Source organism: Phyllobates terribilis, unplaced genomic scaffold (assembly GCF_046119375.1).
Source record: "Phyllobates terribilis strain yellow unplaced genomic scaffold, ASM4611937v1 Scaffold_3__8_contigs__length_932513732, whole genome shotgun sequence".
Taxonomy (NCBI): Eukaryota; Metazoa; Chordata; class Amphibia; order Anura; family Dendrobatidae; genus Phyllobates; species Phyllobates terribilis.
Window position 1 is genome coordinate 351257081 of NW_027362763.1, and position 15278 is coordinate 351272358.

A 15278-nucleotide genomic window follows, 5' to 3' on the forward strand; every position below is an offset into this window, starting at 1 on the left:
CCATCCAGAAATGGCCTGAACCGAGAAGCATCAAAGAGGTAAGGCAATTCCTGGGACTGGTCGGGTACTACAGGAGGTTCATAAAGGACTATACCAAAAAGGTAGCGCCTCTACAAGACCTCCTGGTAGGACAGTCCAAAAGAGGAAAGAGTCCCCCATTCCAGTGGGGCAAAGAGCAGACTGAGTCCTTTGCATCAATGAAGGAAGTTCTAACTGGTGAAGAAATCCTGGCTTACCCTGACTACAGACAGCCTTTCCTGTTGTACACAGACGCCAGCAATGAGGGACTGGGAGCTGTGTTGTCCCAGAAGCAAAATGGCAGAGAAAAGGTAATTGCGTATGCCAGTAGGAAGCTTCGCCCTACTGAGAGGAACCCAGAGAATTACAGTTCCTTCAAGCTGGAGTTCCTGGCCTTGGTCTGGGCTATCACCGGAAGATTCAAGCATTACCTAGCCTCAACTAAATTCACAGCCTTTACCGACAATAATCCTTTGACACACCTGGAGACAGCCAGGTTGGGAGCCATGGAACAGCGTTGGGTGGCCAGACTGTCGAATTATCAGTTCACAATCAAGTACCGGGCAGGTCACAAGAATACCAATGCTGATGCCTTGTCAATAATGCCCCACCAGTCAGACACCGAGGATGAAGTGGATGACCTAGAAGAAGTTGAATTACCTGCCTTCCACAGAAACGGAGTGGTCCACGAGCAACACGCCTCCAGAAGATGTCATGGTAGGACGCCAAACCCTCTACCTCATCACAGCTGGAAGGAGACCCAGGACAGTGACCCAGTTGTCAGCCTCATCAAAAGACTGATAACCCAAGAAGGTTCACACCTGAAGAAGGATGCTCCCCCACAAGCAAAACACCTGTGGAATGAGAGAAGCCGGCTGTTCATCTACAGAGAGAAGCTGTGCAGAAGGTATGTCAACCCCTAGACCCATGAAATGGTGTGGCAGATTGTTGTACCCAGGACAGATATCCAGATGGTGTTAGAGGCCTACCACGATCAAGCAGGTCACTTTGGCTGGAAGAAGCTGGAAACCCTGCTGAAGGACCGGTTCTATTGGGTTGGAATGCGGAGTTCCATAGAGAGGTGGTGCCGGAATTGTGGGCCCTGTAGCCTCAGAAGAAAAGACTATGGCAGCCAGAAAGCACCCTTGCAGTCCATCAAAACAACCCAGCCCCTGGAGATTGTCGCTCTGGATCACGTCAAGCTGTCACCCAGCAGGTCAGGCTATTCTTATGCCCTGACCATGGTGGATCACTATTCCCGGTTCCTGGTGGTAGCCCCTGTCAAGGACCTGACAGCAGGGACTGCAGCAAGAACGTTCCAAGCATACTTCTGCAGGCCCCATGGATACCCAGACAAAGTGCTGACGGATCAAGGCCCTGCCTTTGAAGCCGAGCTGTTTAAAGAATTCTGCCACCTGTACGGGTGCAAAAAGATCCGGACTACGCCGTACCACCCTCAGACCAATGGTTTGTGTGAGAAAATGAACAACATCATCATTGACCTGCTGAAAACCTTACTCTTGGAAGAAAGAAATCAGTGGCCAGACAAACTACCTGACCTGGTAGATCTGTACAATCACATACCTGTGAGTTCTACAAATTGTACCCCAGCGTACCTCATGAGAGCAAGACCTGGGAAATTGCCCATGGACCTGGAACTCGGAGTGGTAGAACCTGCAGCAGATATGTCCACTGGAGACTGGGATAGAAATCGGCAAGAGCAGTACAGGAGAGTACAGGCCTGTGTCGAAGACAGTCTAAAAAGAGTAAGGGAAAAACAAGAAGAACAGTACAATAAACATGCACCAGTAGAACCCTTGGCACCTGGAGAGATAGTGCTAAAGCGGAAAAGAAGAGGTCACAAGCTCGACGACCAGTGGGAAAGAGAGCCCTACACTATGCTAAACTCCAGATTTGACAACTGTAAAACATGCCTGATCAGTAAAGATGGAGGTAAAACGACCGCAACAGTCTCAAGAGACCATTTGAAAGTGTGCCCAGGTCTACTGAAGACAACGGAGGAAGAAGTACCTCCTATAGCACCGGAAAAACCCAAGGAAGATGTGCTTCACACAGTTCTAGGAGATTTCCCTGTGGACTGGCCTCAACTTGATGGAGCAGTTATTATACATGTAATACACTTCTATCAGCCACAAGAAGAACCTGTGAGCGCTCTGGAAGAACCTGCTCAGGAACAGGAAGAGTCCCCAGTCAGAGGAGGATCACCCGTTGAAGCAGAGCCTGAAGGCCCAGTGGACAGTGCACTTGCCAGTCCCATAGAGAGATTAAGGCAGTTTTATAATCTACCAGGACATACACCTGCTAGATTAACAGAAAGTGCATGCACAGACACTAGTAACACCCCAGTGCTACGAAGGTCCACACGCAGCACACAAGGACAAATCCCTGCCAGGTTTAGGGATTAAAATACAAAATGCCTACATTATAAATAGTTACCCAGTTGGGTATTGCCTATTGTTTATTGTATGAACTGAAATAATATGTGCATTTAGTTACCTGTAAGGGTATAAAGACTTGTAGGCTGAGGACTGTGAGCAGCCAAAAACTGTCCCTGTAAATAGTTGCACTCATCAAAAGTGCCCCCTTATAAGACCGCAGAACAAAAACCCGTTTGGCGTGGCCGAAGACGTGGTCCAGCACCTGGATCACTTATGCCCTGTAGCCACGCCCAGGGCCTACGTTGAGGGTTTTCAGGCGGGTCCCTCATGTTACTCATGTTGCACTTTCTTCGATGAAATGGACACCTGGTTACGGGACATACTGTAACTATATTATTGTTATTATTATTATTGTTATTGTTGTAACCTGTTACAAAATGCTTCAGCCCAGGAGTACTGAATTGTACTAGGGGGGAATGTGGCACCCTGCTGTTCACAGGTACCACAGGACCCAAAAGGGTGCATGGACGGACTTCTCTACAAGAGGCCCTCATTACATACAAACACCTCCACCCTTCCACCTCATACCACCAGAGGGAGCCCGTTAGGGATATATATATATGGAGGGTGGAGCCAGGCAAGTCAGTCAGTTTTAGTCTGAGTTTAGAGTGTGCTGCCACTGAGAGCAGTGAAGACGGAGTACGTCTGCTGCTGTATTGAGGGCCCCGAGTGTGGCCGAAGGAAAAGAGGAGAGGAGAGAGAAGTTGAGGGGGCAGAGGAGCATCATAGGCTCACCCCCGAGTACACAAACCGGACACCGGGTCCGCGCCTACAGGGTCCCTTTATACCCAGTAGGGATCACCGGCATACCAGGAGGACTACAAGTACCTGGCCGAACTGAACCTAAACCCATTACAGGACCAGGAACCACGAAGGCCCCGGCGCCCAGGGATAGTGATTGCCAGTGGAAGGTCCTACTACCAAGCGACAGGTGAAGAGAGCAACACGACACAGAAGCTAGGCCCAGTTGCAGGCTGGCCAGGAGCTTAGAGAGAGGTAGACACGGACCAGGAGGCCCTATACCCGCTCACTGGGGAGAAGTCCTGAAGTGCACCCTTCCTACCGAGTACCCTGGACCGTACCTGACATCCACACCAGTAAAGGTATTGAAGCGAATCCCCTGTCTCTGTCAGTTACTCCTGCTGCGCCATCCCGACTGCACTACAAGCCCCAGCATCACCACCCACCGCCAAACACTACACTGCCCTGAAGCCCGCTCCACCTGTGGGGAGCTGTTCCATCCTAGCTGCCTATCAACTGCGTCAGAGGTCTGCAGTAGCGCTGGTACAAATTACCAGAAACCACAGGTGGGGTCACGATCAAACTACAAATCCCATATAAACTATCCCCTTTTTGTTGACCTCCCTGGGCAAAGGACCGGGCTAGCCACTGTGACATATTCCCCCAGCATCCATAGGCCTGGACACAGAGTACCCCACTGCCCTGGGGGCGCGTCAGATGGGTTGTGGATGATAATTTACTGCAGTGCGGCTTTCAGTAGCAGTAAAAAATAACTGGTAACATTTTTTGCCTATAAAGCGCTGAGGAATATGATGGCGCTATATACGGTAAGCAAAGCATAATAATAGATACCCTAGAATGGCAGGATTAATTAATTACATGGAAGCATAGAGACTCACCACATCTTCTCTGTTTCTGCCTGCACTTCTCCTCTGCTAAGCGGGTACAGGCGGCAGGACTGAGTGGAGCTGGACAGGACTGTTTGTAAAAGGAACACAGAGGACTGATTTCCGACTTCGGATTGTTATGCTGAGCATTTGTTACTGCTTCCAGCTCGAAGCATGAAGGTTCTCGGTTTGAGGGTGAGTCTGGAAAAATTAAAGGATTTACTAATAAAGAAAGTCAAGATCTGTTTAACGTGCAGTATGTGAATTATAGAAATGTATATTTTAGTCCTCTTCACATTTCACGTTTGGCTCCAATTTATAAAAGTATGCAACACACCAAATGCTTAACATTACACACATGGCAAAAACATTCACAGGGAACAAAATGGGTGAAATCTGTATCAAGCACACTAATGAAAAATGGATAAAATCTGCATCTAGCACACTGATGAAAAATGCCTATTTTTTGGAGGAGAGGACGAGAAAAAAACTGAGCTATGAATTCAGCCTAAGGTTACATACACACATTGAGTATTTGGTGAGTTTTTTTACTTCAGTATTTGTAAGCCAAAACCAGGAGAGGAACAGTCAGAGGAAAAGTATAATAGAAACACGTCACCACTTCTGGTTTTGGCTTAGAAATACTAAGGTAAAAAACTCACCAAATACTGAAAGTGTGCACATGGTCAACTAGTAAGACTCCTCTGCTGTGGCTTCTTGTCTATCATTTAAAGAGGACCTTTCACCAGTTTGAGTATGTAAACCGACCAAATTGTGTAGTAGCGGCTGCAGAGCTGAGGAAAACATAGTTTTTATTATTGTATTTCTCATCTCTGTTGCAAAAATATTAGTTTAAAGTTTAGGTTATAATTTCCCCTTCAAGTAAGGGACCGTTAGCAGAAATTCATTTTTGTGGGTGTGTACTTTTTCCCTTGCATGATGTTGGCCAATCATAAGCAGGAGGCGCTATGCAGGGTAAAAAAAAAAGAAAACTCCCCCCTGAGATGCTTAGAACAGGCTTTCTCCTGTGTGAGATATGCACCTGCTCATTAGGTCAAAAGTGAGCAGGTTTTTTTTTCTCTTTTATTTCTGGGGCTCCAATGAGTATTCCACTTTATTTTTATTTTTTTACATTTTCCACACCATTTCAGGGATTTGGGCATTTTTATTTAGTGACAATTTTTTATAGTGTTTACCAAGGGAGTAATTATGCAGAGCAGCCTAAAGTCAAGACCCCAGAGAATCCTATGAGCCATGCCCCCTTATAGACAACCATAAAAATTAGCAATAGGTAAAAAGGCCCATATCTATGGAACCTTATGGTGATTATGTGCCAATATCAATATCAAATTTAAAAGACATGAATATGACCTAAGAATGGACTCTAAAAAAATGTTGGATGCAGTTTGTGATGTTCCTTTATAACATGAAAATCAAGAATCATAAAATATCTAGAAAAAAGTCTAAATACTGGCTTTGCTGCCAGTTTTCAATAGAAGAAGCTGAGCAGATAAGATACTGACTGCACTGTTGTTGAATCAGGTATGAGGATGAGACTGAAGTTATGGTGGTATTTCCAGTTTAGCAGGTTGCAGTATATCTTTTCCCTGCAGCAATACATCATTTGTAGATATAATTGACTAGAGCATGTAACCTGCATTTTAGTCACTAATAGGCATTTTGTTTACATGATGCATGACCCTCACATGAAATGACATATAATAACACATTATTAAACCTTAGCCACAAGACAACATGTCTCTATGACGCGCCCCTGGGCCTGAGTCGCGCTGCGTTGCGCACGCGGGAGCCTACCCGGAGCCGGATCAGATGGGGGTAGTAGTCTCGTGGCGATGACCCGGTCCGTGCCCAGGGAGTCAGACTAAGTGGCAGTTTATTAGCAGTAGATGGTGGATGACTACGCCACCCGTTGAATGCAGCTATGGAGCTGCCGCTGCAGGGCTGACCGCTGAGGCCGGTGGAAAGATGGTGCAGCGTGGATGGTATAACCCCCAACGGGAGGGGTATGGCCTCAGGGCAGCCGACGTGGATGATGGGGGTAGCAGGAACCACTCAGAGACGATGCGGTGTAGTTCAGGGTCTTTACTGGTGACAAAGATAGACCCTCCCGGAGTACTGGCTAGCAATCGGGGCCTGGTCAGTCCTTGAGCAGATGGGATCTCCCCTGGCCAGGCGGAGTTGTAGGCCTTCCCAACTAACTGTACTCTTCTGGCTACCTTGCTAGAGGCGGGTAAAAGTAGCCCACGTCCCTGAGTGTACCGTGTGGTGCTCACCCGTATGGCCGGTGACTCGGGGCCTTCTAATGGCTTCCGCTCCACGATGGCGGTGCTGGTCCCACGCGTGTGACCGTGCCTTCGGGTTTCTGGGCCAGAGGACCTGCAATCCCCTGCCGGTCGGTTTCTGCTGCTGGGTAGAGATTAGTCCCCACAGCCTCGGACTCCGGGTCCGGTAAGAAATCTTCTCAGTCAGGGCGAGCTCTGCAGCTGCCAGCCCCTGACTCCTTGTAACACTGCTCCCACAGAGCTCCTGATGTTCTGTTCCTATATTTGCTTCTTTTCTCTGTCTCTACTTCTTCTCTACTCACTAACCCTGCCTCAGCCCTAGGTTTATATAGGGGAAGTTCTTCCCCTCCCAGGACTGGGCAGGAGGTGTGGCATGCATAGGATTCCTGACCAAGAGACCTCCCACCTGCTCTCAGACGTAATATCTCTATCACTGTGGCAACCAGACCCCTGGGGTGTCACATCTACAGCTGCTGACAATTTGTTTTTGGTCGGAGGAGACTCATACTAGGTTGTCTGCTTCTAAATTAGGCCTCATTCAGGTGTCTGGTTTTACGTACATGTTCTTTCTGGGTTTTTCACAGATAGAACATGTACTCAAGTTCTAGGCTAGGGCTACATGGCGACTTTGGCCACGACACGTCGTGGGGCCAAAGTTCTCTATGAGTCACTGCAGCCCTATACACGTGTATGTGGTCATATTGCGACACTGAGGGTATTGCGACCACAATAAGCAAGACGCATAAAGTTCAACCACGTCATATTTTTTCGACTTGATTATTGTGGTCAAAATCAGTATATAGCCCTAGCCTTATAGTCTATGGAACGGTTTACATGTCTGTTCTTTTTTATCAGACCACATATATGTAAAAAAAATTATGCATCAAAATCAGCCATACAAGCCTATAGGAAAAACACGGATGGCATAGGGATGGTCCGTGTGCTGTCCGTGACTAACACTGTAATGGATAAGAGGAGTTTTGCAAATTTTTTTTGAAGAATATTTTAGTTGAGGGCCAGAACTTATGGACACCTTTCACATATTCATAACCATTCAAGAATACAATACACTTTCATGTAATAATTATATATTACTTTTCATCTGGTTCCTGATCCAGTCAATAAAGGCTGTTACTCTGGTGTAGACCCCCGGTTTTCCTCTCTCTCCACAGCCGTCACCCCATGAAGTAATGCCATATACCATATATTGCTTAGAAGAAGGATCTTGGCAGGTCAGAGGTCCTCCAGAGTCTCCCTGTGATTAGGGAAGACCAGATGTAAAGTCATTCCATGCATTTATTCAGTGCATATTGTGGTATCTTTCTTTTCCATGCATAACGTTAGAACATTTTCTAGTTCATTTCAGATTTCTAAGAAGAAAGTTACCTGACAAGAGTCTATGCCCCCAGTCAGGTAGCCAGCACAGAACATGGTGCTGGTCAACATGTCCTTCCCCAAGGAGCTTCTGCATAATTCTTGGCTCAGAACTGGCACACGAGCTTCCATAATAACATCCGATGGTGGACCATCTGTTGTCAGAATAGAACAGAAGTGCTGTAAATTTATATGCCTTATAGTGACATGTTTGGCATTGATGTCGGTGTATTTGCCTGAACTGATAAAATGAAAAATATTTTTTTTAAGCAATTACCCCCAAAAGCTCATAAAAGGCGATCAAAACGTTTTATGTATCCCAAAAGAGTACACTAAAAGTATCAGAACAATGCACAAAAATCAAACCCTCGTATAGGTCCAATCATGGCAAAAAAAAGTAATAGGCCTTAGAAAATGTCGAAATAAGCCAATTTTTTTTAAGAAACTAAAATAACCTTATAAGTTTAGTATTGTTATAATCATAATGACCTGAAAAATTGTATTGACTACTAATTTTTACTGAAAAATGAATGACATAAAAACAAGCTCCACAAAACAATGGCGATTTGCATGATTTTTTTTCATCATTTCATAGTACTTTGAATTTTTTTCCTGTTTCCAGTAGACTATGTGGTAAAATAAATGGTGTCATTCAAAAGTACAACTCATCCTACAAAAACAAGCCCTCATACAGCTATGTCAGTCGATGGGAAAATAAAAATGTTAAGGCTCCACAGAGAAAAAAATAAAACTTGACTGGTCCTTGAGGGGTTAATGTATTGAATTAGTTAAAATATACATATTTTTCTTGGTTAGGGTACATTGTAGGTGAATAGTCCACAGTTGTATCCTGATCAGGGAATTGGAGATATACTGTACACAGTAGATGCTACCTCACTCTTCATGATTTAACAATTCTGGAGCATCCTTTCTCATGATTCTGTGTTTTCCTGTTCCTCTGTTATTCCCCCTGAATACTTATATACAAGTTGACAACTAGGTTATACTATTCCCCTTGTTATGTCACTGCTTTGTTTGATACTGTCAGCACTGATTGGAGTGTCTGAGTGCACAGGAACACCCAGTTATCAATTTAATTTTGAATTTCTAGAAGGAATAAAAGAAGAAATGCACAACACAGCGTTATAAGAGAAGATGGTACAGAATTGATATTTTATATGGAATACATAATTTAAAAACAATTACTAAAACAGACGTGTCGGTAAAGGTGAAAAGTCCTAGTGATAATTAACAGTTACATTATTAAAGGGCGCTTTAAAGGGTTATTCTCATGTTATGAAATTGGTATAGTTAATTAGACAACATGAAAATAAGCAAGTTTAGAATTGACTTACTTTTTCTATTTGCTGCTGTTGTTCTCTTGCTAGGAGAGTTTGATTTTTATAGCTCATTGCCAAGGAGACAGATTACTATAGGGTGGCCAAACATGCACAGTACTGACAGGTACCTCTTGAGACCCAAGTCACCTCTCTCCAGACCATTAATTTCTATAGTGCAGTTAGATACTCACCTCACCCTCTCTGTCAGCTTTTGACCTGGACCTGTTTTTATCAGTCCTGCAAAATCAGAAGCCCACACCATTGGCTGTTTAGCCCACTGCTCACTTTTACCATGAGCTGCTGAGCAGTGTGCTTGTTCAAAAGTACTGTTATGTCTAAATGTACAGTAAATGTAGAGATAACTATGTAGACTTTAGAATAGCCTTTCAGATCTGAATGTGTCACAGCAGCACATAAAGGTCAGCAGAAGGATGATGCTGCTTAACCAGAACTGTCCCTCATGGAGGAGCTGGACTCCCCAGCAAAGCAATAAGGAAGTCAGGAGGCTGGGAAGCTATTTGCTCCTGAAGACACATGTTAAGACTAACCCTATAATATTTCATGAACTCATGTGAGAAGATCTCATTGAAGTCTGCGATTTTGGAACACTACTATTTTCCAAAAGATCATTTTGACCAGTTATCACCTTTAAAATTATATTTATGAAAGGCATACTATTAGACTGACCTTCATAAAGAGAACCCCAGCCAGCAATGTAGCAGCTTGTTCCAGGAGAGGGGTCCACAGGTACCGTCGGAAGACACACTGGAATTGCTCTTGGAGATGCTACAACTGGACTTGTTAGCTCCACCAGTGCAAGGTCATTGTTAAATGTTTTCTGATTAAACTGCAAGAACAATGTTGGGGAAGACATCAGTATTTTTTTCATTCAACAATGTTTTTTTTTTTTGGCTGAGAATGCATTAGTTAATACGATAAGGCCACTTTTCATTGTTGCCTTGCTGTAACCAATGATTTTCGTACCAAGTTGTGTGGATATAAACATCTAGAAAACTAATTTGCTAAGGATTTGTTTCTGACACTAAGACCACATTCAGTATTTGGTCAGTATTTGACATCAGTATTTGTAAGCCAAAACCAGGAGTGGGTGAAAAATACAGAAGTGGTGACTTGTTTCTATTATACTTTTCCTCTGATTGTTCCACTCCTGATTTTGGCTTAAAAATACTGAGATAAAAAACTCACCAAATACTGAATGTGTGAACATGGCCTGAGATTCTGGGTAACTACTCTAAATAAAAATGTTATAGGGTATACAAGGGTATATCTCCCTATGGCATTTGGTTACAATACCTTGGGGTGGGTTATAATCCTATTCACTTGATAGTCTCTTTTTTCTTTTTCTTCCTTGTTCAGGTTATACTGCCCAATCACAACCGTCCAATGCAGCTCATTAACATTTCTGTCAAAAAAATACAGATCTAATAATCTGGGTTACAGAAAACAGCAGACATTTAACCTACTAATGGTTTACAGCCACATATACAGCTCTTCTATACGTTCATGCATTGGCCAGGTAGGTCCTATTATGTCTCACTAGATTGACATAATATTTGCATAAAATATGGTTCATCAGCAATGTTTCAGAGTGTTTAGCATAAGGATTATTTAATACATTAGACACAAACTACACAAACATTTAGTAGTAATATCATCCACACCTTATAATCAATAGGCTCGAGTGGTGACAATTAATCTCATACCCATTAAAGCAATGTGCAGCTGTTAGCACCCAGCCGTCTCCTAGCAGGACTCCTCCACACATAAGCTCTCCATTAAGTCGAATATTAACCAGCCATGGCCAAGACCCGGGTGAAGTAATGCTTCCTCCAACTATGCGACCTTTGGGTATAGTGTTGTTGGTGGTAGAGGAAATGGCTTGTCCGCAGATCACTAATCAAGGGGAGATAACAGATATAAATGTGTATTTTTAGGTATTCTGCATACAGCTGTAAGGGTCAATCACAGTTTACTGTATTGTTGGAGATTTGTGATGTGATCTGACCAGTAGAGGGCAGCGGTGAGAGGCCGGAGTTAGAGCACAGGGGTTTGGCGGTTGGTGGGCAGTTGGGGGGAGTCGGAGGAGAGTCCAGGTGGAAGTGAAGCTGTGCGTCCTTGGAGAAAGTATGGATAGAGCGGTGCAACTCTGGATCTGTTCTTGGTGACTAGGGGATGCGTTGTTCAGCTTGACATGAGCCGACTCGGTGAGAACAACCAAGTACACAGCATCTTGGGCTAGGCCACGTGAGGCCCTCTCTCTAGGTACTTAGGGAAGCCCTGTGTTGGAGAGATCGGCATTTCCTAAGAGCTTCAAGATGGCGTTTCTCTCTAAGGACTTAGGGAAGACTTGCGTTGGAGAGATCGGCATTCCCTAAGAGCTTCAAGTCGGCGCTTCTATCTCTAAGGACTTAGAGAAGCCCTGCATTGTAAAGTTCAGCATTCCCTAAGAGCTTCAAGACAGCATGTCTGATAATTCGGGACTGAGCCCAGCAAGGACCTTTATTCTTCAGTCTTAGGACGTACCGGTCCCATCTTACATCTGAATATATATGCGCATATATACCATATTTTTCAGATTATAAGATGCACTTTTTTCCTCCAGAATTTTGGAGGAAAGTGGGTGGTGCCTCTTATAGTCCGGATGTACGGTCCGTCTGTGGATGGTGGTGGATGTGGGGGGAGCGACAGCGACGAAGGAGCGGGTCACAGGAGGTAGGAGCCGCCTGCTGCAGCTAAAACTGTGCTGCTGCTAAAAAAAATTAATATTCACTGCTCCCCACGCATATGGGTGTGTGGAGCACTGAATATTAATTTTCCTTAATAGCATGCACAGTGTCAGCTGCAACTGCTGGCAGCGGCTGGGCAATCATGTGTGCCCGCTATTAAAGAGAATGAATATTCATTGCTCTCCACGCCCATGGGAGTGGGGAGCAGTGAATATTCATTCTCTTTATTAGCGGGCACACGTGATCGCTCAGCCGCTGCCAGAGACCGCGGCTGACACTGTGCTATTAAGGAGAATGAATGTTCACTGCTCCCCACGCCCATAGTCCTGACCTCAGTGTGTGAGGACACATGGCAGTACATGGTGAGATCAGATTTGTTACTTATACACTGTTTACCTACCATCCTTTCCTTTGTTTTATAAACTGGTTAGTAAATATTCATATTATATTATCTAATCTTTGTGCGTGTCAGCTGATTATTGCTGTACCCCTTTTCTGAGTCATGGTTCAAACTCACCTATTCAAGTCTATGGGTTCATGAAAAACTGAGACAGCTCTCTGATACCTAGTTGCATCCTTTGGCCACGGCCCCACTATCAGTATTCGGTCAGTATTTTTTCTCAGGAGTGGGAGCCAAAATCAGATGAGGAACAATCAAAGAAAAAGTATAATCGAAACAAGTCCCCAATTCTGCATTTATCACCCACTCCTGGTTTTGGCTCCGACTCCTGAGGAAAACTACTGCCGAAATACTGAACAAATACTGATAGTGGGGCCGTGGCCTTATACTGTCTGTTTCATGTTTTATTTTCACTGAGAACCTTGAGGCAAAGTTCCCACAATGACTAATTGGCACAATTGTTATACTGCAGGATTTCTGCACCAATTAGCTAAATTTGTTTGCTTACTTTTTTTCACTGCATTTTTTTACATGCGGTTTTATCATGTTTAAATAAAACTGCTTTGTTTTGGAAACTTCCTGTTACTGGGCTTGGATAAAAATTGATACAGTAATGTGTGGATCACATGCGTTTTAGTGCATTTTTGCAGTTTTTATATGCAGATTTTCATCATTTCATTTAAAGGGGTTGGCCACATTTTAGGACATTTTTTCCATGCATTAATGCATGTATTTTGTGCGAAAAATCATTTTTGCTATTGGGTTTTATTACAAATTCTGCACCATTTTGCTTTTACAGTCTTTGTTTCCTGGCACATCCACCTTTTTTGTATTCTGTGGCCATAAACCAGCTGAAAGGAGTTCAGAAAAATAAAAGTGAATAAGAATTACAAACTTTCCTGTCAGACCGTCAGAACGAGCTCACTGACAGAATCTGAGGTAAAGAGATCGGCCACTTTCTCATGTTAGTGCAGTTTTCCTCACAAACTGAGCAACACTTCTGTCCATACAATGGCTACTGGTGGAGGAGCAGTGACCAGACCATCAGCCTTCTCCAATAGAAAAGCAGCTTTCTTCCCCTGTGAGGAGTTTTACCATTGGAGTAGGCTGATGGAGAGGTCTGGTCCACGAGCGTTCATCTATAGGACGCGAGTTTCTGAGTGAGGCCTCATTCAGACGGACCGATTTTTCAGATCAGACTTTGATCAGAGTGTGCTACGATTATTATCCAATATTGTCATGCATGAAGAAATTTTAAAAAATGATTTCTCCATTATGACACTCTGTGATGTCATATGAGTGTGATCCAATGTTTTTTCATGGACCCATTGACTTGTATTGCTGATTTTGATCCGACCCTCGGATCAAAATCAGACATGTCTCCGATATTTTGAGCTGACTTCTTGGTCGGAGGAAAAAATTGGCAATGTGAATCACCCCATAGACTATCACAAGTATGAGTGCTATCCGCGAAAAACACCGATAGCACTTGTACGCCAAAAATGGATGTCTGAATGAAGCCTAAATTTGAGGGTACCAGATATCAGATCTGCTATTCCCGCTCTTCCAAATCCACTACAGTAGGGTTATAAGTCAAGTGGGAATGCTATATGGGGACCTGTTGGAATAATGCTTACTATTGTATATATTGCATCAACTACTATTTACTACTGTTTAATAGTGCATGAGATTCTGTCTTCAGCAATAGTGTTATATTGCCAATAAAGCACTGTTAAAATTGGGAAGTTTCTGTTCACTAAGTATGTGTGTGTAGCTGGAGCACATTTTACTTTCACTTTACAAGCTGACAGACAAGATGCTAAGATCCTAAGCTATAAGAAATGCCAGTTGTAAGCAAGCTGTGCTATCTTTGTTCCTGAATAAATATATATTCACTGTTGAATGGCTGGACAGTACAGAGATTAATCTGCTGCCAATAGGTTATGGGCCCAGAGACCCAGGGATCCAGAAACCCAAAGACACAGAGAGAATAACAGTATACTAAGAAGAAGCAAAGATGGCCACAAGCAGCAACTCTGACTAATCAGAACTACCAATCCTGTAAATTCAAGGTAAAGATACATACAGGAGTCTAGACCTGACCCACTACCAGAAGACTGGGTAGAGAAGGATCAAAAAGCACAAAGCACAGTATAGATGATGATCAGATTGTGCATGTATGTAAATGTGAAACTGCAAAAGAAATGTGAGAACAGCTGCAGAAAGTGCATGAAATGATAAATCTCAGCAATAAGCTCTATTTGATGAGAAAGCTGTATCAGCATAAACTAAATAAGGGCCAAGATATGCAGGATTACATAAGAAATACTCTAGAAATTGTGGAGCACCTGCGGGGCATTGGGGAAGAGCTAAAGTATTTCCATGTTGCTGCACTACTACTAAACGGTCTACCAGAAAGCTACGACACACTTGTAACTGCACTAGATGCGTGCCCAGATTATGATCATACATTGAAGTATATCAGAGGAAAGCTTGTAGATGAGTAAAAGCGAAAGAAAGAAAGAAAGAAAGAAAGAAAGTGTAAGCAGCAGTGGGGTATCCAAAGCAGTATCAGCTTTAAAAACCCAAGCTCTACCCAAAAATAAAAGTCATTTGAAGGAAACATGTGAGTATTTTGTCTGCAAGAAATCAGGGCACCTAAAGGTTGACTGCATAATCTGGAAAGCTAGACTGAATCAGCTGTAAGGCAGCGCTAGTCATCATAATGGGGGATACTCGCTGCACCGGGTAAAATCAAAGCACACCAGCAATGTCTTTCCGGTTTTCACACTTCAGCAGTTTATTATCTCATCATAAACCGCAGTTCACACATATAATGTCAAACGAGCCCCAAGTGGCAGACAGGCCCACTTGGCTCCAGGTCCAGCCTTCAGCAAGGTAATAATATAGCAATGTCCATATCAATGTCCATATAAGCAGAGTTTTTACCTTTGCCGGCTTATGGCTGCTCCAGTCCGTTTGGTCCCACCGCCACTGTGGCTCTAGGGC

General features: G+C 43.8%; 1 protein-coding gene across 1 annotated transcript in view; it reads right to left on the reverse strand.

Moving 5' to 3' along the window:
- Window positions 1-15278, reverse strand: part of PRSS56 (serine protease 56) — a 75772-nt gene that overhangs the window by 39921 nt on the left and 20573 nt on the right. The window contains exons 5-10 of the mRNA XM_073675245.1: window positions 10847-11036; window positions 10437-10545; window positions 9810-9969; window positions 7795-7937; window positions 7504-7663; window positions 4118-4306 (exon numbers count right to left, since the gene is read on the reverse strand). Of these exons, the coding sequence (XP_073531346.1) occupies window positions 4118-4306; window positions 7504-7663; window positions 7795-7937; window positions 9810-9969; window positions 10437-10545; window positions 10847-11036 (951 nt within the window). The remainder of the gene's footprint in view (window positions 1-4117; window positions 4307-7503; window positions 7664-7794; window positions 7938-9809; window positions 9970-10436; window positions 10546-10846; window positions 11037-15278) is intronic.